This window comes from Garra rufa, chromosome 24 (genome assembly GCF_049309525.1).
Source record: "Garra rufa chromosome 24, GarRuf1.0, whole genome shotgun sequence".
NCBI classification, from domain to species: domain Eukaryota; kingdom Metazoa; phylum Chordata; class Actinopteri; order Cypriniformes; family Cyprinidae; genus Garra; species Garra rufa.
Genome location: NC_133384.1, coordinates 14,829,012 through 14,853,687, shown reverse-complemented (window position 1 = coordinate 14,853,687; position 24,676 = coordinate 14,829,012). Strand labels below are relative to the sequence as shown.

The following is a 24,676-nucleotide window of genomic DNA, read 5'->3' as shown; positions in this document are numbered from 1 at the left end:
ACTCAATTAAGTTTTTTATAATAACAAAGTTACAATTACATAATCATATTCAAATTTATTTTTGTTAAAATATAAACATTTAAAATAGTGGCTGTCATAAAAAACTTGAAATGCTCCTCTCAGGAGTATATTTTTCTAGCTGGTCACGGAATAAGTTTTTTCTGAGGTAAAAGTGACATTAAATAACAGCCTATTGTTTGCAAGCCATTATATTGATGTTGTTGCGCAGTTGAAACAAGGATTGAGCAATTACATGAGATTTCTATGAATTGTACTCTCTTTTAACATAGCGTTGGATGTCTTTTCATGTTATTTTGTGCTGAAACTGGTATTAAAGCAGAGGCGATGATCCACATTAAACGGTGCCAAAACACCATATCAAAAGTAACAAAAAGCACAAAGCTTATTCTGATTTATTGGATTAGATGTGTGCTACAATGTTCCATTCATCAACTGAAAATGGGCTAGACTAATCGATTCTAGGGATTTAAGAATCAATATCGTTTCATAAAAATGAGTATCAATTAAAATTAAGAAATCAATTTTTTTTTTTACTCAGTCTCCAGGAGAAATCGAAGAATGTCACCCTGAACGGACAGTTTACACAAAAATTTAAATTCTGCTCACCCTTATATCATTTCAAATCTGTATGACTTAGTTCTGTGGGACAAAAAAAAAAAAAGATATTTTGAAAAATGTATCAGTACTTATTTAATCCATACAATGAAAGTCAATGGGGTCCAACATTTTGAGTTGCTGGTGAGAACAAGCTGCGGTAATTTTACCAACTACATCAACAACAAGTCAAAACGGGCCTGGTAACTCTCGAGCTACCCTCCCGACAGAGTTTCCATGGCAGCTGTAAAACACTGAGGTAGGTGGGCGGCAGTTCCAGCCGGTGAATGAGTCTCATCGGGTGAGCGAGGACTGTGAGGAGGTCTTGGCACCGGGGACCGACTCCCTCCATGGCGGCAGACGAGGTTGTGTTGTCTGCAACAGATGATATGGCATCCTCAGGCAGTGATGGGATTTCAGCAAGTGTTTGATTCTTGTGTCTGACGGTGGCCAGTTCCTCTGTCTGCTCTCTGTCTCGCATGGCTGGCAACGGAGATCAAGTTGTAGGAAGGAATCGCTGTAACATGAGGTTGATCATTCTTCATCCTCTCCATGGATGCGAGGGGAGATATGGTATTAGTGAGACCACTGTGTCCTCAGCTTGGTGAAAAGGCAGGATACCAGGCCAGGGTGGGACAAAGAACTGATATAATGAAGAAAAGCTCTTTTGTATGGATTGTTGATGTGTATTCCCTGAGGGAAGGTACTTATGTACAAGATGGGTGGTTCTTGGCGCGAGTTTACACTCTTGTACCTCGGTACGGCGTCATCCACGACAAGAAACTGTGATTAATGTATTTGTTCTTTGAAGCTGGCATCTGTTTGATATCGTTTGACACAGACAAGAAGGTGAGAGTTGTCCTTGATTTCTTAAGGGGACAGGTGAGATGCCATTCTGGTTGACCTTAAGGGATACTTGCTTGTGTCATCATTTACTCACCCTAATGTCATTCCAAACCTGACTTTGTTTCTTCAGTGGAACACAAAAGAAGATATTTTCAAGCTTCAACTGACCCTTTTAGGGCAGCACAATTAATCAAAATAAAACTGAAATCGTGATATATCTCGTTTCAGAGCAGGCTCATGATCCAGTGTGTTCAGTGTCTGAAAACATTAAATATGTTCTATTGTGTTCCACAGAAAGTAAGTGATACAGGTTTGAAATTATTTAAAATATTTCATTTAGATGTGTCCCATATCTTTGAACAAGAAATGGTTTGACGGTTTTCTTTCTCGCAGAGTAACTCTGTAATATTCCATGTTTGTGTGCTAATTGAATTAGGAACAAAAATGTCTCCATTCCTACAAATAGCTGTGGAGAAAATTCCTGAAAAGATGTAACAAGGTTGAAACGAGTCCAGGCTCTCACAGATGACTTACAGTCAAAACTTTAAAGAAAGGAGAAAAAAAAAGAAATGCAGTTAGATTGGGGTTCCCAGACGTAACGGCTTGCATGCAAGTGGAGAGCGCACGTCAGGAAGATTCTGGTTGACCAAAGCCAAGTAGATGATTGCAGATTGTGAAGTTGGAGACAGCCGTGGAAAATCATGTAAGATAAACATGGATGCAGCAGTAGTCATGCAACAGAGACCCTAAGACATCCTCTGGTGTTTATGTAGAACATCGAGGTTTGTTTTGATTCGAAGCGTCACTGATGCAACTCTTTTATGAAGTGCTGATTTTGAATAGTGTCCAAATCACCCTCCTCCGCACAATAAACACTTTTAAAGCAATTACAATTACCAGATTTAACAGATGTTGACAGAGCTTGACCAAGAACAGGCGTTTTAATATAATCACTTTCCCACTTTATCCTCTTTATTTGAAGCTAGTAATTTGCAATTTATCGAATGAACGGATATAAGTATATTCCGCTGGATCAAGTTGATTAAATTGGATTGAACACTTGAAGGTTAAAGGGAAAAATATAAAAAGAGACACTTGCTTGTTTTCAAAACCTACTGAAACGACTATCTAGACAATATTTAAAGACATCAGGCATGCTTCCAACACAAAGCATGCTGCACAAATAGCATATTAAAATAACCTGTTGTAGCAGATCTACAGTTGAGGACAACAGGGACTCATGTGCAACTATTACAGAAGGTTTAAATGTTCACCGATGCTCCAGAAGGAAAAACAATGCATTAAGAGTCAGGGGTGAAAACTTTTTAAATTTTAAGTTTAGGGTAAATATAACTTATTTTGTCTTCTTGGAAACATTTAATCATCTTCTGTAGCTTCTAAACAGCAGAACTAAGTGAAAAAAAAAAAAGATGTATAAGCAAAATAAGAAAAATGTACACATCTTCATTCTGTTCACAAGTTTTCACCCCCATGCATAATTTTTCTTTCTGAAGCATTAGTGAGCATTTGATATTGCATATGAATATGAGTCCCTCAGTTGTCCTCAGTGTGAAAAGATGATCTCAAAATCGTACATTGTTGGAAAGGGTTCAAATACTAGGGGTGTAACGATACACCAAAGGCACGATTCGGTTCGGTTCACGGTTTTGGAGCCACGGTTCGGTTCGGTTCGGTTTCTGTTTGCTGTGGGGTTAGGGTTGATGTCATCTTAACAGCAATGCTAAGGAACAATAGATTCACTTAATAACAAGAACAACTAAACTTTTTCTTTATTAACTTTGCCAACCCATTTTAGTACAGTCAGGATACCTGAGTAAGTTAGACATTTAGACATTCACTTGTCCGAGTTAAAAATTTACTTATCCGGGGTAAAAAAATGCCTTTTTTGCTGTAAATTAATCCTTTCTGAGGCTATAGTCTCATCACTACTCTATAAGGTCTTACTTTAATCTGAATATTTGTGATATTTGCCTTAAATTGATTTCTAGGACACTCTTTAACTTTATTGTCCTAACCTTACTAACTGTATGTGTCATCATTCACATCAAATTCTTACATTTTATCAATACATCAAATTAGAATAATTAGACTCTGTATGGTTGCACAAATTAAATCAGTATCAACAAACTCCATCTTTCCATTGCACAGGAAAAACCGGGCCTGCAATGAAATTGACATTTAACTGTATTTACTTAGACTGTTTAATGAAGATAAGAGGTTCCAAAAAATGCATTTACACAGTAAAATTGCAAATACATAAATAATGTAATAAGATTAATGTTATACTTTTTTTAAACATAAATCAAAAATATTGGAAAAATGCAATACCTTTAAATATAAAATCGAACTACCAATAGGTGGCAGTAGCCACTGTCTTAATGAGCGAGTCACGGATTCAACCATAGATGGATTCAACCAGTTCGTTCACTGACTCGATTCATAAAAAAAATGCTAAATCATTCAGTACTGAAACACCGCTGTGTTGCTCGGAGATTCACGGAGGTTCTGCTGTTGCTTAGAACTATTTTCGTTTGCAAAAATGGTTAATGATGTGTCTAAAATGTAAGTCAGTTAATATTAACTACTAGTTTATTGAACTATGTTTGTTCATGCTTGTTTCTTTGTGTATGCTTTTGAGCCAGTTAGTGTTGATTTTCTGTGAGTCAGATAGCCTGCACGAGCTTGATACTGTCCGTTTTCAGTTATCTGAAGTAATAAAATCAGAATTATGCTCACCAAAGTTTCGTTGCTGCGCTAGTTATTGTTTGTACTTGATGTTTTAATCAGGTTACTTGTCCGGTTGGGCAAGTAAAATCCCCTTTCACTTGCCCTTTCACAAAATCCACTTGTCCCGGACAAGCGTTAATGTCGTGCCCTGAGTAGTAACCGAGTGTGAACGCTCACTCAAGTCACATGACATGACATGCACTTTGAAAATACTAACTTTAGAATATAATATTTAGAACAAAATTTAGAACAAAAGCTCATCATTACTAATACAATTTAATCAAATGTGATAAAATAAAGATGTGTTTAAATTGGTTAAATTAGTTAGAGACAAGTGACGTCAACCCCAACAATGGGCAGCAGGGGGGGTGAGAGTACCGCGGTACGCCACGAGAGTTTCACGATACGTATCGTGGTTGGTGTATCGCGATATTTCGGTTCGGTTTGTAGTATCGTTACACCCCTATCAAATACACAAAAAATGCTAAAAAAAAATGAAGAATTTGTGGGACCTGAAGGATGAAGAACAGTGAGCAATTTAACTGTCCAGGACAAACAAGGGATTCATGAACAACTATTCAACTAATATTTTCTCTTGTGGACTATATGAAAACATCTTTTATGTGAAATATCTTATTCAGGTCAATACTAAATAAAAAATAACATGGTGGAGCTGGGGAAGGTGAAGGGTTTTAGAGGGACTCCGACAGTGTGCTGCAAAATGCTATAGTGAATGCTAACCAGTCATTCAAATGTAAAGCAGCAAGCTCATTGATTGCATATGCAACAAACTACAGTTTCATGACCGAATTTAGAAGTCAGCTACCTATGTAGAGAGGAACAGTGTTACATTCAGCCTAACTGGTTTTGAACTAACAATAACATATAACCGCTTTAGGACTATACTGTGCTGTCTAGCTGAGAAGTTTTGAGAAGCTGAGAGTTGTGGAGTACAAAGAAAAGGTTTATTCAGTTAAGCTGAATAGGATCACTAGAACTCGGAATAGCTTTGCAATGAAAATTATTGTTGAATTACTCTCTTTAGTGTTAATCTCTTTTATATTTTCAGTTAAAATAGCTTACTTTACCTCGAAGTTAACAGGCAGGTTCCTTTTAAGGGCGATCTCGTAGACCAGGCTGATCTCGGATTTGCTGGCATCGCTGCTCTCCTCGGTTTCTTTCTTCTCCTCTGAACACTGAAAGAGTTAAACACAAAACAGACTTATTACAAAAAAGCTCCTAGTATGCACAGCAGCATGACTAATGGATTTCAATGGGACCCAACAGGTTGAAGGTCCAAACTGCAGTTGCAATGCAGCTTTAAAGAGTTCTACATGATCCCAGCCAAGGAATAAGGGTCTTATCTATTGAAATGATTGGCCATTTTCTAAAAAAAAAAAATAATAATAATAATAATAATAATAATAATAACTTTTATATACTTGTAAACAACAAATGATCATCTTGCACTAGGGATGCATGTCTACGACTTCTCACATGACAATCACTTTCATAATACGTGAAGTTATGCAGGCAGAGTTACTGCAAAATGAGCATTTGTGGTTAAAAATAAATATATATCGAGTTTTTTTTTTTTGTAGTAAATGACCAATTGTTTCACTAAATCAGACCCTTATTCTTCAGCTGCGATTGTGCAGAGCCATTTGAAGTTACTTTGAAACTGCAATTTGGACCATCAACCCCGTTGATCCACATTAAAGTCTATTATATGAAGAAAAATCCTGGAATGTCTTCCTCAAAAACCTTATTTCTTTTTTAACTAATCCTTTAACGCAGTGTCACAATATTTATCAACTATGTATTTTTAGCGAGAACTCACTAAACTCAATGCATAATGGTGCCTTAGTTTGATTACCTCTTCTCAACAATCCCTTTATTATGCTACAAAGATTTCTGTTGCTGACCTCAAATGAGCCCCCAACCTGCGTTTTACCCTCTCTAACAGAATGAAAACCTGCCTGTAGATGTTAAGAACAGGCTGTATGATCTCAAACCTGATGGTGGGTCTGCTTCAACGCATGACTGCGGTTTCTCATGTAACTCTACTGAAAAGAGATGCTTCTCGTTTTGTAGAACAGTTAAGATTCTGAAGAAAGTGGCTTGGTTTTGTAAGAAGCGAAAGCTTTCAAACTGATCCAAAAGCAGTTCCCTTAGTTCCGATTCATATCTTATCAACTATAAAAGGAGCTGCAACAGAACTCTCACACAGGCTCCAAAGGGTGACTTTTAATATGATCCCTGCAGCATATTATCTTGGTCACCTCCATTACACTACTGACATTTCTTTTGAGAATGAAGAGTGTGTTCTCATGCAATACATGAACAGGAGTGTGTGATCTAAGAGCGCTCGATCAAGTTGTGTTCTTTTGCAGACATTCAATACTGCGTTCTCAGTGTCGTCCTTATAGCGGTCGCACGGCATGATGTCATTGTGCGTTTCCTTCAAACGCCTGTTAATGATGTCTGGGATGGAGAGCCGTCAGGTGGTCTGGAGAGTGTGAGACTTTGTGTGACAGACTGTGAAGGTTTGTTTGTGTGCTGATCTTAAATTGATCTGACAGGTCACAAGCTAAATTTGATGTTGTCACATGTGTTATAATGATCAAAAAGCAGAGATTTATTTATATCAGTTTACAAACTCAAAGTCATGGTGTTTTTTTATATGTCCTGGAGTTTAAAAGGCACAAAAGAAATTAAAGATTCACACATTTACCAGATTTTGAGAAGCGTTCAACACACCGTTCTCCCTCAAACTACAATTGCATCCAGACGTACATTAAATACAGCTATCCCACGCTTTCTAACCAGCGATTTCCCATGACTTTTCAAGTCATTTGAGATGATTGAAGAAGGTTTTTAAAAAAAAACTACACAAAAGAGTGACCTTAAAAACATAGTTTACCCAAAATTACAAATTCTGTCATTAATTACTAACCCTCATGTCATTCCAAACCCATAAGACCTTCATTCATTTTTGGAACACAGATTAAGATATTTTTGATGAAATCCGAGAGCTTTCTGACCCTGTATAGACAGCAACGCAACTATCACTTTCAAGGCCCAGAAAGGTAGTAAAGACATTGTTAAAATAGTCCGTGTGACTTCAGTGGTTTAAAGGAGTAGTTCACCTTCAGAACAAAAATTTACAGATAATGTACTCACCCTCTTGTCATCCAAGATGTTCATGTCTTTCTTTCTTCAGTCGTAAAGAAATTGTGTTTTTTGAGGCAAACATTTCAGGATTTCTCTCCATATAATGGACTTCTATGGTGCCCCCGAGTTTGAACTTCCAAAATGCAGTTTAAATGCAGCTTCAAATGGCTCTAAGTGATCCCAGCCAAGGAAGAAAGGTCTTATCTAGCGAAACGATTGGTTATTTTCTAAAAACATTTACAACTTATATACTTTTTAATCTCAAACGCTCGTCTTGCAGAGCTAGACAAGACAAGCATTTAAGGTTAAAAAGTATATAAATTGTAATTATTATTATTTATTTTTTTAAATAACCCATCGTTTTGCTAGATAAGACTCTTCTTTCCTCGGCTGTGATCGTTTAGAGCCATTTGAAGCTGCATTTTTGAAGTTCAAACTCGGGGGCACCATAGAAGTCCATTATATGGAGAGAAATCCTGAAATGTTTTACTCAAAAAACTATTTCCTTACGACTGAAGAAAGAAAGACATGAACATCTTGGATGACAAGAGGTTGAGTACATTTTTGTTCTGAAAGTTAACTACTAAGCGTCAAAGACAGACACTGAAAAAAATAAATCGTTGAATTTAAGTTGTTATTTTTGTTTTCTTTGTATTCTCGTAGCTTTCTAAAATTAAAGTTGAACAACTGATGTCACATGGACTATTTTAACAATGTCCTGAGTACCTTTTTCGTCATTGAATGTTCTTAGTTGCGTTGCCATCTATGCAGGGTCAGAAAGCTCTCAGATTGAATAAAAAAAATATCTTAATTTGTGTTCTGAAGATGAAGGAAGGTCCTACAGTTTTGGAAATACATGTGGGTGAGTAATTAGTGACAGAATTTTCATTTTTGAGTGAACTATCCCTTTAAATTTGGCTCATAAATAATAATAGAAATATATTACTAAAATATTAGTTTCATTTTAACAAACCGTTTTATTATTTTAAAACATTTCAGGCAAAAAAGTTATGTAGTGTTCCATGAAAAGTAAAAAAAAAATATATAAAGAATATATAAAGAAATAAATATATAAACAACAACTAATAACATTTACGATAATATTATTATTACTGCTTCTGCTACTGTTGTTGTTGTTGTTGTTACCAGCAATAATGTACAGTGGCATGCAAAAGTTTGGGAACCCCCTGTAGAATCTGTGAAAATGTGTATAATTTTAACAAAATGCACATTATTTTTTATTTAGTACTGTTCTGAGAAAGATATTTTACATAAAGGATGTTTACATATGGTCCACAAGACAAAAATCATGTTATTAAATTATTAAAATAACCCCCTTCAAAAGTCGATTCTTAATACTATGTGTGCTGGATGATCTACTGCTTTGTTTTTTTTTGTTTTGTGATGGTCCTGTAGATTCTTCAGTTTTCCAGCATCTTTTGCATATTTAAAGCCTTTACAGCAGTGACTGTATGATTTTAAGATCCATCTTTTCACACTGAGGACAATTGAGAGACTCAAACACAGCTATTAAAAAAGGTTCAAACATTCACTGATGCCCCAGAAGGAAACACGATGCATAAAGAGCCGGGGGTGAAAACTTTTCGAATTTAAAGGTGAATTGTACTTAATTTGTCTTCTGGGAAACATAAGTATCTTCTGTTGCTTCCAAAGGGCAGTACTTAATGAAAAATTTTTAGATTTTAACAAAATACGAAAAATTTGGACAACATCATCCTGTTCAAAAGTTTTCACCCCCCGGCTCGTAATGCAATCCGTTTCCTTCTGGAGCATCAGTGAGCATTTGAACATTTTTTTAACAGTTGTGTTTGAATTATTTTAATATTTCCAGTTATTTTTTGTCTTGTGGACTACATGTAAACATTTTATGTAAAATATCTAAGACAATACTAAATAAAAAAACAAACAAAAAAAATTATTTTGTATGATCTCTCTTATTTTGTTAAAATTATTCACATTTTTGCAGATTCTGCAAGGGGTTCCCAAACTTTCACATGCCACTGTATAAAAAATAATGTATTGTTAATCTGGACCATACATTTAGAAATATGTGAATTTCTTACAGAGAACCTCTAAAAACTATATGGTCCTTATAAAAAAATAAAATAAACAAATCGGTCAATAAGACCGTTTATAGAAAATAGAAAAATAGATTATTGAAAACAGAGAGAAAAATAGAAGAAGAAAAAAAAACACCCCCTCCAAAAACTAATTATGTTGATATTTTTGATTTAAAACACAGACTTGTTTATTTTGAATGCACATGTGCATTATGTATCAAAAACATCTGAATCTATTAAGCTGAGCCTCAGGTTTTTTAGAATCTAAAATAAGAAACCATTAGTCTCTGATATAAAACAAACATCTTCTAAACATCATTTAGGCTCATCTGCTAAAGGCGCAAATTGAAAATCAACATTTCTGATGGATTAATCATCCACTTCCCTTTGAAAACCCCTCAAATCCGCCTTTCTGTCAGCACATCTTCATCTGAGAGATTTCCTGCTTACAGTGTGCGGTCACTGAGCACCGTTCCCATGACAACCAGTGGACAGAACCTGTTACTCAGTCTTGAACGGTACTAAGGAGCTTCCTGGGATCTGTTTACTACGCATTCAGAGCTGTGTTTTACTGTACATACCGCGATCTTGTTTATTCCCTCGACAACTCTGGCATGCGCTCGTTTGCCTATTAGCACATGGTAAACAATTGGCTTTGTGAGTTTATGAGCGTGTTGAGAGGAAGCAAAACATGGTGCACTTGACAATAAAAATCAGCTAAGCCACAAACACCAGCTCTCATTCTCTAACAATGGTGCTAGTGTCCTTATTTACCAGCACAGAAAAGTCGCAACAGGTAGGTACAGTTGAAGTCAGGAATTTACATACACCTTGCAGAATCTGGAAAATCTTTATTATTTTACCAAAACAAGAGTGATCATACAGAACGCATGTTATTTTTTTTATTTAGTACTTACCTGAATAAGATATTTTACATAAAAGACGTTTACATATAATCCATAAGAGAAAACAGTTTAGAAACTTAGAAAATTTACCCTGTTCAAAAGTTTACATACACTTGATTCTTAATACAGTGTTGTTACCTGAATGATCCACAGCTGTTTTTTTTGTTTGTTTTTTTTAGTGATAGTTTTTTCATGAATCCCCTGTTTCTCCTGAACAGTTAAACTGCTCGCTGTTCTTCAGAAAAATCCTTCTAGTCTTACAAATTCTTTGGTTTTTCAGCATTTTTGTGTATTTGAACCTTTTCCAACAATGACTGTGTGATTTTGAGATTCATCTTTTCACACTGAGGACAACTGAGGGACTCATATGCAACTATTACAAAAGGTTTGAATGCTCACTAATGCTTCAGAAGGAAAAACAATGCATTAAGAGCTAGGGGTGTAAACTTTTGAACAGAATGAAGATGTGTACATTTTTGCATAAATACCTTTTTTTTTTTTTTTTTTTTTTTTTTTTATTAGTACTGCCGTTCAGAAGCTACAGAAGATAGTTACATGTTTCCCAGAAGACAAAATAAGTTAAATTAACCCTGATCTTCAAATTCAAAACGTTTTCACCCCCTCAGTTGTCCTCAGTGTAAAAAGATGGATCTCAAAATCATACAGTCATTGTTGGAAAGTGTTCACATACACAGAAATGCTGAAAAACCAAAGAATTTGTGGGACCTAAAGGATTTTTCTGAAGAACAGCAGGCAGTTTAACTGTTCAGGACAAACTCATGAACAACTATCACTGAACAAAACAAAACAAAACAAAACAAAACAAAACAAAAAAACAGCTGTGGATCATTCAGGTAACAACATAGTATTAAGAGTCAAGTGCATGTAAACTTTTGAACGGGGTCATTTTTATAAATTTAACTATTATTTTCTCTTGTTGACTATATGTAAACATCTTTTATGTGAAATATCTTATTCAGGTCAGTACTAAATTAAAAATAACATGCATTTTGTATGATCCCTCATATTTTGGGTAAAATAATTAACATTTTGCAGATTCTGCAAGGTGTATGCAAACTTTTGACCACAACTGTATGTGCATAAATTTGCTCTTTTACTCAATTTAAAAAATTTCATCAAAATTTTAAAAAGACGATAAAGACGTATTTTATAAAGACGAGGGCTTTCAATGTGGTCATTGGTACTTTATATAGTTCACCCAAAAATGAAAATTACCCCATGACTTATTCACCCTCGAGCCATCCTAGGTGTATACAACTTTCTTTTTTCAGACGAATACAGTTACATTAAAATAATTAGTTCTTCCAAGCTTTATAATGACAGTAAATGGATGTCGAGATTCTGAAGTCCAATAAAGTGCATCCATCCATCATAAAAAGTACTCCACACAGCTCTGAGTGGTTAATAAAGGCCTTCTGAAGTGAAGCGATGCATTTGTATAACAAAAATATCCATATTTAAAACTTTATAAACCATAATCTCTAGCTTCCGCTAACTGTTATATACACCGGTCATGAATTAGAAAGAAAAATGTCGATATAAGCTAAGAGGAGATTCATTTAAGAGTGTGGAGTACTTTTTATGATAGGTGGATGCACATTATTGGGCTTCAAAATCTCAACAGCCATTCACTGTCATTATAAAGCTTGGAAGAGCCAGGACATATTTTTAATATAACTCTGATTATATTTGTCTGAAAGGAAAAAGTCTGGGATGGCTTGAGGGTGAGTAAATCAGTGGTTACTTTACATTTTTGGGTGAACTAGCCCTTTAAATGAGGTAACAGCTCTTTACAGTTTTTTTATATCATTAATATTAAAAACTGTTGTGCTGCTGCATATTGTTGTGTAAACTGCAATCCATTGAGGATGCTAATAATTAACATTATAAATACTAAAAAAGTAACATCCAACATTCATAGCAACTTTGAATTGCGCAAGTGTTTATACTTTCACATAAATTTGCTCTTATTCTCATTCTGACGTTGATAAATCTGTATAACTGTAAATGAGGGATAGCACAACTAAGTGAATGAAACCCATTGTGTGTGTGTGTGTGTGTGTGTGTGTGTGTGTGTGTGTGTGTGTGTGTGTGTGTGTGTGTGTGTGTTTGTTTGTGTGAGCATGATACTCATCCTCGAGGTTTGATATGTGGTACAGGAGTGGGGAGACATGCAGACAAACATGGTTTTGCCCTGAGGTGTGCACAGGTATGGCGTGTATCAATTTGTAAAGCAATACACGGAAGAAGCGTCTGACAAAGCCCTCATTATGGAGACAGAAGGGGGACAAGACTAAACAGGAGAGGCGCCACTGCGGTTTAAATAACATTGGTTGATGCCAGGCATTTGGGGCACAATGTAACATGATTTCCGGTGGGAGAAATTAGTATTTTGAAGGATGGCCCCAAGCTACGTGCAAACACAGCTCTGACAGAAATTAAAGGAGGAGGAGATGTTGTGAACATTGACAGATGAGGAGGAAACAGGACAGTTGTGTCTTCTTAAATATCGCGACTTGGATCGTCAGCCTGAATATCATTTTTTCGTGACAACAGGTTATGAATATGTAGTTTGACAGACTTTCAAGTTCACAAATTGAAAAACAGGAAACTGGCACAAAAATGAAAATACACAGTACCAGTCAAAAGTTTTTGAACAGTAAAGATTTTTTGTTTTTTTAAAGAAAAGCCTGCAATTATTTCATCCAAAATACAGCAAAAGCAGTAATGTTGTGAAATATTTTTACTATTTAAAATAACTGTTCTCTATTTGAATATATTTTAAAATGCAATTTATTCCTGTGATCAAAGCTACATTTCAGCATCATTACTCCAGCCTTTAGTGTCACATGATCCTTGTGAAATCATTCTAATAAGCTGATTTGCTGTTCAAGACACATTTATTATTACTATTATTATCAATATTTAAATTCATTTTTTTTTTTAGGATTCTTTGGTGAATAGAAAGATCCAAAGATCAGAATTTATCTGAAGTACAAAGCTTTTGTAACTTTACACACTACACTTTTTTGGGAAAGAAATTATAGAAATGCTGTTCTTCTGAACTTTCTATTCATCAAAGAACCCTGAAAAAAATCTACTCGGCTGTTTTCAACATAATAATTATAATAATAAGTGTTTTATGAGCAGCAAATCAGAATATTAGAATGATTTCTTTAGGATCCAGGATCACTAAAGTAATGATGCTGAAAACTCAGCTTTGAAGTCACAGGAATAAATTACATTTTTAAGTATTTTCAAACAGAAGACAGTTATTTTAAATAGTAAAAAATATTTTTTAAATTGTAGTGTTTTTTATGTACTTTGAATCAAATAAATGCAGGTTTGGTGAGCAGAAGAGACGTCTTTAAAAACACATTAAAAGTCTTACTGTTCAAATACTTTTGACTAGTAGTGTATTTTTTTTTAACAATTCAAAATCTAAAAGCTCTGTTTATTTCCAAGTGTTAAAATAAGGACTTTTATTATGGTCTCAGTGTATTTGTACATATGTAAAAACAATTAGTAAAACAAAATAAAGGATCTTGAAGTTTTTTTGTTTTGTTTGATTATATATACACTACTTTTTAAATGTTTGGACGATTATTTCAATGTTTTTGAAAGTCCCTTATGCTCACCAAGGCTGCATTTATTTAAAAAAAAAAACACAGTACAACAATAATATTATGAACTATTATTACAATTTAAAATAACATTTTTCTATTTTAATACATTTTAACAGTAATTTATTCCTGTAATGTCAAACCTGAATATTTAGCAGTCGTTACTCCAGTATTCAGTGTCACATGATTCTTTAAGTTTCAGAAAATACTCTAATATGCTGATTTGATGTTTATGAAATATGTCTTATTAATTATTATGAATGTCGAAAACAAATTTATGTGGATAACACCAGGATTTTTCAGGTTTCAGGATAAATAGAAAAGTTGAAAATAACAGTAATTAGAGAAATAATATTAAATTTGCAATAACTACACTACCAGTCAAAAGTTTTTGAACAGTAGGATTTTTAATGTTTTCTTTAAGACTCACTAAGCCTGCATTTATTTGATCCAAAGTAGAGCAAAAACAGTCAAATTTTGAAATTATTTTACTATTTAAAATAACTCTTTTCTATTTGAATATATTTTAAAATGAAATTTACTCCTGTGATTCCAAAGCAAATTCTTTAGAATAATTTATTCAGTTACATTACCCTTTAGAAATCATACTATTATGATCTGCTGCTCAAAAACATGTTTTTATTATAATTTTTCTGTAGAAAAGAGCTGAGTAGAATGCTTAAGGTTTCTTTGATGTATAGAAAGTTCAAAAGAACAGCATTTATTTGAAACAGAAATTCTTGTAACGTTATAAATGTCTTTACTGTCACTTTTGATCATTTGTATGAGGGTCCAAGACGCTGAGATGTCCACGTCGAAAGAAATTTACAAAAGTTTTTTTTATGTCCATAGAAAGCACATTAAATGTAGGTAAAGTGTCTACTTTTAAGGTTTCAAATTAGTTTTTGGTGAATAAAATGTCAAGATTTGGTTAAAATGTTACATTGTCATTTATATTTATGCAAAAAGTCAAACAACATTCTTATTCTGCTCTGCACATATTAAAATATATAAAAGAATAAGGGAGCATATTAAATTTTATTGTGTTTTAAATGAGTAAAATTATATTAGTATTTGGGGTGAAAGTAGTTTGTCCTTTAGTATGTCATAAATAGATTTTTGTTGTAAATATGCCTATCAAGTTTGTTACGCTGAATGACAATTCAGTGGGTGTCTTCTGTAAATTAGGGAAAAATGGATGATATTTATTTTTTGTTCAAAAAAACAAAAACGAAAATGCAATTGAATTAAACAGAAAACGTTTTAATATTTTTTTGGAAAAACAACAACAATTTAAAGAGGTATTACACTTACTGTTTTTATGCTTAAACCCTTTTTTGTCTTTGATGATCAATAAAAGAATGAATTTGATCACATGACTGAGTGTGTTCTGTTAGGTGGGACAGTTGTGAAGGTTACCTGAGGTGGTCTCTCTGGAATGGGTTCGTTCTTCAGGGCCTGAAGGGCTTTCATGGCCGCATTGTGTCGGGCAGCTTGGCGAGTCCGCCCCTCTCCGATAAACTCGTTGTTCCCCACTGTCAGCTGCACATAAAATACCTTAGGCACTGGGTAATGGTACCTAGGTTTGGGAGAAAGCCAAGAGACAGAGAAGGAAAGGTTGAGTGAAAGAGAAAAAGGCAGGTAAAAGGGAAAAAAAAGCCCTTTGATTTATAAGAGGATTATCTTATCGAAACTTGGCAGTTTTATTACCGCACAAACTTTAGAATGGAAACGATAGACACTAGAAAAGCAACCAGGAGTTGAATTGAACATGCCAGCTGCTAATTGAAAAGAATGACGGGAAAAACATGACTTGTGATGGAAAGGAAGCAACAAAATAAATAAGGATTTGTTCTTCCGCCCATGCCATTCAGTTCAGTTAGATATCGGGAATACGGCAATATTAAAATTACATACGATCAGTGTTGGGCTCGTTACTCAAAAATGTCATTTATTACTCGTTACTAGGTACTAATTCAAAAGTAATATTATTACTTTACTTATTACCTGGCAACAGCAATTAGTTACACTACCAGTCAAAAGTTTTTGACCAGTAAGATTTTTAATGTTTTTAAAGTCTATTCTGCTCACCAAGCCTGCATTTATTTAATTCAAAATACAAAAGCATTATTTAAAATAACTGATTTCTTTTTTAATATATTTTAAAATGTAATTTATTCCTGTGATCAAAGCTTAATTTTCAGCATCATTACTCGTCTTCAGCATATGATCCTTCAGAAATCATTCTAATATGCTGATTTGGTTCTCAAGAAACTTATTATTATTATTATTATTATTATTATTATTATTATTATTATTATCATTATCATTATCAATCAACAGTTCAGTAGCTTTTTTCAGGATTCCTTGATGAATACAAAGGTCCAGCATCAGATCAGCATTTATCTGAAATAAAAAAAGCTTTTGTAACATTATACACTATACCATTCAAAGGAATGAAAAAAAATGTATACTTTTATTTATCAAGGATGCTTTAAATTGATCAAAAGTGATGATAAAGACATTCTATTTCAAATAAATGCTGTTCTTCTGAACTTTCTATTCATTAAGGGACCTAAAAACATTCTACTCAGCAGTTTTCAACAGAATAATAATTAAAAAAATGTTTTTGAGCAGCAAACCAGAATATTAGAATCATTTCTGAAGGATCATGTAACTGGATAAATGATGCAAAAAAAAATTGCTTTGAAATCACAGGAATAAACGAAGAGCTCTTTTCCAAAACACGATAAACGCCAAGTCGAGTTTATTATGCCATTTTGGTGTGTACTGAACCTATTCGCTGCTCCTTTAATGATTCATGCCAAATCGCTATATTTCCTTGTTTAAAATGTACTGCAAGATGCAATCCAACGCTCTCCATTGACTTTGTATTGCGGGGAAGCGGACTCCTTGTCATTTCTGACTTATAACAAAAAACAGAACAATGTCTAAAAGCTGCTATGAGCTTAAACGAGTGTTTAACGACACAAATAGTTGTAGATGTCAGGGTATTTCACGTTGGGCCATTCAGTTGGATCATTTCTCCAACAAAAGGAAAGTAAGGAAAAGGTGCACTGACAGACAAATAAAATTTTGTTTCTTAATATATCTCCTTTCAGAGTGGTGAAATAATCCTTTGACATGGTTACAAATAATGAATGTATACTGTCACCGTTAAATTTCCCTCCAGCGGGCGTAGTTCTCAGAGTAACAAGACACGTTGCGTTCTACTTTTGTGTTCTTAAACACTTGTTTTTTAGGTCGACAGCTTATAAAAACGTAGTTCTGTGTTTTTTAGCTTGTTTACTGTACACCTTGTCACATAGCAGCTTTTAGACATTGTTCCGATTTTTGTTATAAGTCAGAAATGACAAGGAGGCACCTTCCCGCAATACAAAGTCAATGGAGAGCGTTGGTTTGTTTTTCCCCACGGTGGGCTTGGTTTTCAGATTATGAATGGTGTCGCTCTGTCTCTATAAGTGCCGAACCTATTTTTAATCTAAATGCGATATGTCCTTTCGACCAATCAGAATTCGGTGAGCATTCGACGCAGTCCAACATGGTGGAGCTCTGAAGCGAGAGATGTGTGTTCAGTCTACAAAACTCTAGTAACACTTTTGATGGCCTGGATGAGCCAGTGATACCTACACCTGTGGGTAGAAAAAACACAGACTAGACAAAGAAAATCACAAAGAACAACAAAAAATAGAAGGTTCGTCAGTTAGGCCCTGTTTACACTAGTGCGTTTTCGTTTTAAAACGGCGTTATAAAATGAAAACGATCCTCGTCTACACTAGCGTGTAGCGTGTATAGGTAGATTCCCTATTGTTTATATGGAGGACGTGCTTGGAGCGGTCAAAAGGGGAATCTATTTATACATATCTATGGGTACAGCAACGAACATGATGTGATTGTTTACATGGTCGTCAAGGATACGCAGAGAGAATGTGGGCAGCCACACCATCGTTTTCAAAAGCCTCCGTTTTGGTCCATTTATAATGAAACACAACCCCGGAGTTATCAAACCAAAACGCGCAAACTAAAAGCTGTCACCGGACGACCTAATGATGAATTTTAACAAGTTTTAAGAAAGACCAAACAAGGTCAGGACAGGGCCATACTTCATCTCCAGGACTTTTATATTAATTTATAGTCCCTAATGTCATATGTAGCATGTACTCTTGTTTTTTTTAAGACATAAACAAACAATGTTTTGGAAAAAAAAAAAAAAAAGATGGAATTGTAGCATTTTGAAAAAAAAAAAAGTGAAATTATAATCAACAGTATTGTAGAAATATTAAATTAATATGTTGTTTTATCTAACAATCATTGTTTAATATGTTCAGACTAAGCCAAAAAAACATTTTAATAGGATAAATTGAGTATTAACAAAATGTATGGGTCTAGGTAATAATAAAAAATAAAAAAATAAAAAAAAAAGTCATTTTCATGAAAACGATTAAAATGGATTTATAGTGTTTTGGAAAAGAGCTCCTCAAATTACATTTTAAAATATATTCAAATAGAAAACAGTTATTTTAAATTGTAAAATTATTTCAAAATTTGATTTTTCCTCTATTTTGGATCAAATAAATGCAGGTTTGGTGAGCAGTAGAGACATCTTCAAAAAAAAAATCTTACTGTTCAAATTTTGGCTGGTAGTGTAGTTATTGCAAAAAGTAACATTATTACTGTAACTATTCCCAACACTGGATACAACAAGCTAATAATTACCATAATAATTAAAATTCTTGTCATTGCTGAAAACCAATGAATGGAACATATTAGGGTTGCACGATATACCGGTACTACGGTAGTATCGCGATACTAAAGCCTAAAAATACCCACGATGCCATTGCATTTTTGAAACGGTAGTATCACCCATACGGTAGTACCGTAAGATATGTTGTTTGCACGGCAGGAACACTGTTTAAAACGTTCATTTGAACATGCACGCCAGCAGAAACATTACAAGTTGATTAGTCTTGCGTAGCCAGAAATTCATGGCAGCTTTCAGTGGCCAAGGCCCGTCCATAAGGCCGTTTGACCGACATGTCAAACAACCAATCACAGTTCGTTTCATTCAGTGTCAGGTTTCGGTGTGTGGAAATGCCCCCACAACAACAGACTGGCGTGCAACAAGTCAGTCATTGAAATAACCAGCATTGAAGGGAGAACAAGCAGTAAGTCAGTAATTTGTTCGCGAACATCGCAAATGTGTATGACATCAATGGCGTCTGCATAAGTACATTTTATCAAAACGCTGAGTAAATCAGTCTGCGCTTTGTTTCCCGGCAAACCGAAAATAAACGCGACACTCGCGTCTTCCGGATATCCGATCAAATTCAACTAATCAGATGACGACTTCGACATTCCTGAAGTGTTTCCAGTTAAGCGTACCATATGCATCAGACGTTTAGCCAACGTTCTGTGGGCGCGACGTCTGAGGCTGAGACTACAAGTTGATTGACAAGATGTCTTTCTGCTGTGCTTTGTGTAGTACAGGCTGTGTATACACTTAAATGGATTTTGAAGTTGGGGAAGAAAACGAGATGGGAGTTTTCGACATATCCTAACTGTATTGACACAGATTGCGAGACAAGACAAGCATCTGAGGTTAAAAAGTATATAAATTGTCAATTTGTTTCGAAAATAACCAACTGTTTCGCTAGATAAGCTGGGATCGTTTAGAGATTTGAAGCTGCATTTAAGTTCAAACATGGGGGCAACATACATATCCATTATATAGAGAGAAATTATGACATTTTTTCCTCAAAAAACAATTTCTTTGCGACTGAAGAAAGAAAGACATGAACATCTTGGATGACAAGAAGGTGAGTACATTATCTGTACATTTTTGTTCTGGAAGTGAACTAATCCTTTAAAAATAAACCTGAAGGGAGCGTTTGATGACACCAAAGGCAACCTACAACTGAGGTCAAAAGTTTACATCACCTTTAAGAATCTGCAAAATGTTAATTATTTTACTAAAATAAGAGGAATCATACAAAACGCAAGTTATTGTTTATTTGGTACTGACCTGAATAAGATATTTCACATAAAAGATGTTTACAGACAGTCCACAAGAGAAAATAATAATTGAATTTAGAAAAACAAACCCGTTCAAAAGTTTACATCCCCTTGATTCTTAATACCGTGTTGTAACCTGAATGATCCACAGCTGTTTTTTTTTGTTTAGTGATAGTTGTTCATGAGTCCCTTGTTTGTTCTAAAGTTAAACTGCCCGCTGTTCTTCAGAAAAATCCTTCAGGTCCAACAAATTCTTTGGTTTTCCAGCATTTTTGTGTATATGGATCCCTTTCCAACAATGAATGTATGACTTTGAGATCTATCTTTTCACACTGAGGACAACTGGGGGACTCCAGAAAAACCATGCTACTAAAGAAATCTAAACTATAGACTAACTAACAGACTAGACTAGTTGAGCATCAAGACCTATTCTCACTATGAATGCAGCAATATGGTACATTATTATGTAGCCCCTTCACTCCGCTGTCACTGCGCTCCAATGAAGTAAGTGTCTAAAGACACAAAGGCTGATGGGAGTGGTGTACAAAGCTTTAAAACAACTAGAGAAAAGACAGATTTATTTCTGAGGCGGAACCCGAACAATATTGGTAGAGTAATAAATGGTGAAATTAAAGGGCCCTTCTTCCATGGGGTCAATGACATAACAATGAGTTGGTGAAATAATGACTCCCATTGGCTCCAAGCGAAGGAGCTCCGAACAAAAGCGGCTTCACATATATCCCGCTTTCTTTATCTTAACTTTGGCTCACCCATGCAGGGCTGTCAGGCCGCTGTTCAGTGGGCAGATTTAAGGGTCTGTTTGCACTTTAAGGCCTTTATGAGGAACGGTACCGACTGACCCAGCGTCAGCTCTCCCCCTTTCCCTCGTCGGGGAGAACCCATTCACACTCCTCTGCAGCGTCTGGGGACCGAACTGTGCTAAAAAGTAGCTGCTGCTTTCCAAAATCATCACGCTCTCACGGTTTTAGCTCTTATCAGCAAGTGGGGAATTAAAAATACATCAACAACAGGCATGAAACAAGGTCAAAATGTGTTGGACTCGATCCTTAGAATCAGATCCTGGAACTAAATGGTACACTTTGCTGGAGTCAACTGTTTGCAACCACTTTCTTCCATAATCTGAGTGAAACTGGATATTCAATGAGAAAAATGTAGGGCATGACATCCATCCCAAAGCAAACTTTTGAACAGTTGTGTACATCATTGGCCACTCGCTATGTTAAAAGCTTTCATGATTGTTTAAACGTGAACAGAGAAAAGTCTAAAACTGAAACAGACATGTGCCATGTACTGAATTATACTGAACTAAGGGTCATTTGATCTACATATACTTTTTTCAGAAATGTTCTAGTTATTTATTTTCAGCTAATAGAGAACTTCCATTTCATTGGAGGGCTCGTGATATTAGATTTGATGCCGATTGAAGCCATCTGGGAGATGTTGAAATCAAAGCCCATGCCAAAGCCACCAGGAAAGAAGAAAAGATAGCGTTACATGCCTGATAATGAAACGCAGAACCATATTCCTGCCCAATAAAATTATATCATAATAATTCCACAACGACTGAGTAACTAGTACAATCACATAAATCTGGAATGAGGGTCTCTAAAACAGTACATTTATCTGTAGTTAATTCTTGATAAATAGTTCAGCTCAAACCTTGGATTTTAAAATGTTCATGAAATATTTAATTTTTAGTCATTTTAGAATTGCAGCTTAAACATTTTATTTTAGTTATTTGGCAAGGCAACATTTCTAATTTTCTTTTTCATCTAATATGTGACCCTGGACGACAAAACCAGTCATAAGGTTAAATTTGACAAAACTGAGATTTATACAAAATAAGCTTTCTATTGATGTATGGTTTGTTAGGATAGGACAATATTTGGCTGAGATACATCTATTTGAAATCAGAAATCTGAGGATGCAAAACAATCAAAAAGACTGAGAAAATCACCTTTAAAGTTGTCCAAATTAGGTTCTTAACAATGCATATTACAAATCAAAAATTACATTTTGATATGTTTACAGTAGGAATTTTACAAAAAATCTTCATGGAACATGAACTTTACTTAATTTCTTAATGATTTTTGGCATAAAAGAAAAATCAAAAATTTTGACCCATGCAATGTATTTTTGGCTATTGCTACAAATATACCCCAGCGACTTAAGACTGGTTTTGTGGTCCAGGGTCACATATAGTAAAATATGCAAATTACAAATCTTCATCGGAAAGTTAACTTGAAAATTTTAGTCTGAAACATTTATTAGAAATATTTCTTCATCAGCTAGCTTTTCTTTGTTTTAAATAACTCAAAATACTAAAATTGTGTTTATTTACAAGGTTTAAAAAGGGACTTTCAATGTGGTCTCAGACTCTTTATATGAATAAATACACCATAATAATAAATAAAATACAAATATTTAAACAAGTGTTAAATTAGGATCATTTAGCATGTGCTTGTGTTGTGTTGTTGAAAACCATGGGGCTGTTTTTAACCAGTGTTACTTTTCTATTACAGTATTTATTAATATATTTAACTGGATGTTACATTTTACTAATTTTGATAAGTGCTTTTGTCAATTATTTTTTATATTTCTAGTTGGCTTTCATTTATTTTATTTAGTTTTTAGTAATTTAAGGATTTCAACTTCAATGCATTTCAGTTATCTGGCAAGACTACAATTCTAAGTTTGTTTTTCATCTAATATCTGTATTTTAATGAAATAAAATAAAATAATTATTTACACTCAAATTATGTTAAATTATTTTTAAAATTACAGTATGTTAAATAATTTAGCATGTGCTTGCGCTGTTGTTGTCGTTTCAGTTCTACACCATAAATGTGTTTATCTTTTATAGTAATTATTATGCCAATTAAAATCAAAAACCATGGGGCTGTTTTTAAGCAGTGTTATTTATGATGTTATTTATTATTATTATTATTATTATTATTATTAATATTTATATTCAGCTTTAATTTATTTTACTTCATTTTAGTGATTTTAGAATTTCAACTTAAACGTATTTAATTTCAGTTATTTGGCAAGACAACATTTTTAATTTTGTTTTTCATGTAGTATTAAAATAAAATAAAATAAAATAAAATAAAATAAAATAAAATAAAATAAAATAAAATAAAATAAAATAAAATAAAATAAAATAAAATAAAATAAAATAAAATAAAATAAAATAAAATAAAAAATATAAAATATAAAATAAAATAAAATAAAATAAAATAAAATAAAATAAAATAAAATAAAATAATTATTGACCAATTTTTAGCTAACAAGAAAACCATGGGGGTTTTCTAACCAGTGTTATTTATTATGTTATTTATTATTATTATTATTATTATTATTATTATTATTATTATTATTATTTAGCTTTAATTTATATTATTTTATTTTTAGTCATTTTAGAATTTCAACTTAAACTTTTTTAATTTCAGTTATTTGGCAAGGCAACATTTTTAATTTTGTTTTTCTTGTAGTATTAAAATAAAGTAAAGTAAAGTAAAGCAAAATAATAAAAAATAAATAATAATAATAATAATAATAATAATAATAATAATAATAATAATAAAAAAATAAATAAAAAAATAAAAATAAAATAAAATAAAAAATATTGACAAATTTTTAGCTAACAAGAAAACCATGGGGGTTTTTAACCAGTGTTATTTATTATGTTATTTATTATTATTATTATTAATTATAATAATAATAATAATAATAATAATAATATTTAGCTTTAATTTATTTTATCTCATTTTTAGTAATTTTAGTATTCCAACTTAAACGTATTTAATTTCAGTTACTTGGCAAGGCAACATTTTTAATTTAGTTTAAAAAATAAAATATAATATAATAAAATAAAAAATATTGACAAATTATGCTAAATGCTATTTAAATGTAAATAATATAAATATGTCTATTGGGCATTTAAAAATAATTATTATGGTGTTGATTTTACACTGATTTTAACCAGTGTTACTTAATTATTACAATATTTATTAATATATAATTTTATTTTAAGTTGGACCATTTTTGTTATGTGCTTTTGTCAAATTTACTAGTTTTTATAATTTTTTTTAATAATTATTATAGCAATTAAAAACAGAAAAACTTTTTAAAATATTTCTTTAGCTAGTTTGTCTTTGTTTTAAATAACTCAAACTAAAATTGTGTTTATTTTCAGGTTTAAAAAAAGGACTTTCAATGTGGTGTCAGACTCTTTACATGGACAAATACAGCAAAAGCAACATTTTAGTTACAAATAATAAAATAAAACCATATTTAAACCATGTGTTCTGATGATTTAGCATGTGCTTGTGTTGTTGTTGTTTCAGTTCTGCATCATAAATATGTCTACCGGCTTTTTATGGTAATTCCTTCCTTGATTGCTCTAACTGAGTGGGAGGTTTTGTCTATTTTTTAATGGTTGTAAAATCATTCCAGCACATGTGCGTTCGGAGCCGCATCTCTGTGCCAGCATCCTGCGTGTGTCCTGTCTGCTCCAACAGTGATTCAGCACTTCTCTACCAGAATTCCAAGGGGTTCTGCGCTCGACTGACCACAGCCCCTCTGAGGGAGGCGGAGCCTGCCCTCG

General features: G+C 33.5%; 1 protein-coding gene across 1 annotated transcript in view; it reads right to left on the bottom strand.

The window, feature by feature from the left end:
* The window catches only part of stau2 (staufen double-stranded RNA binding protein 2), a 124,929-nt gene that overhangs the window by 53,715 nt on the left and 46,538 nt on the right, over nt 1-24,676 (bottom strand). Inside the window, exons 6-7 of the mRNA XM_073830546.1 lie at nt 15,433-15,592; nt 5,298-5,405 (exon numbers count right to left, since the gene is read on the bottom strand). Coding sequence (XP_073686647.1) covers nt 5,298-5,405; nt 15,433-15,592 — 268 coding nt within the window. The remainder of the gene's footprint in view (nt 1-5,297; nt 5,406-15,432; nt 15,593-24,676) is intronic.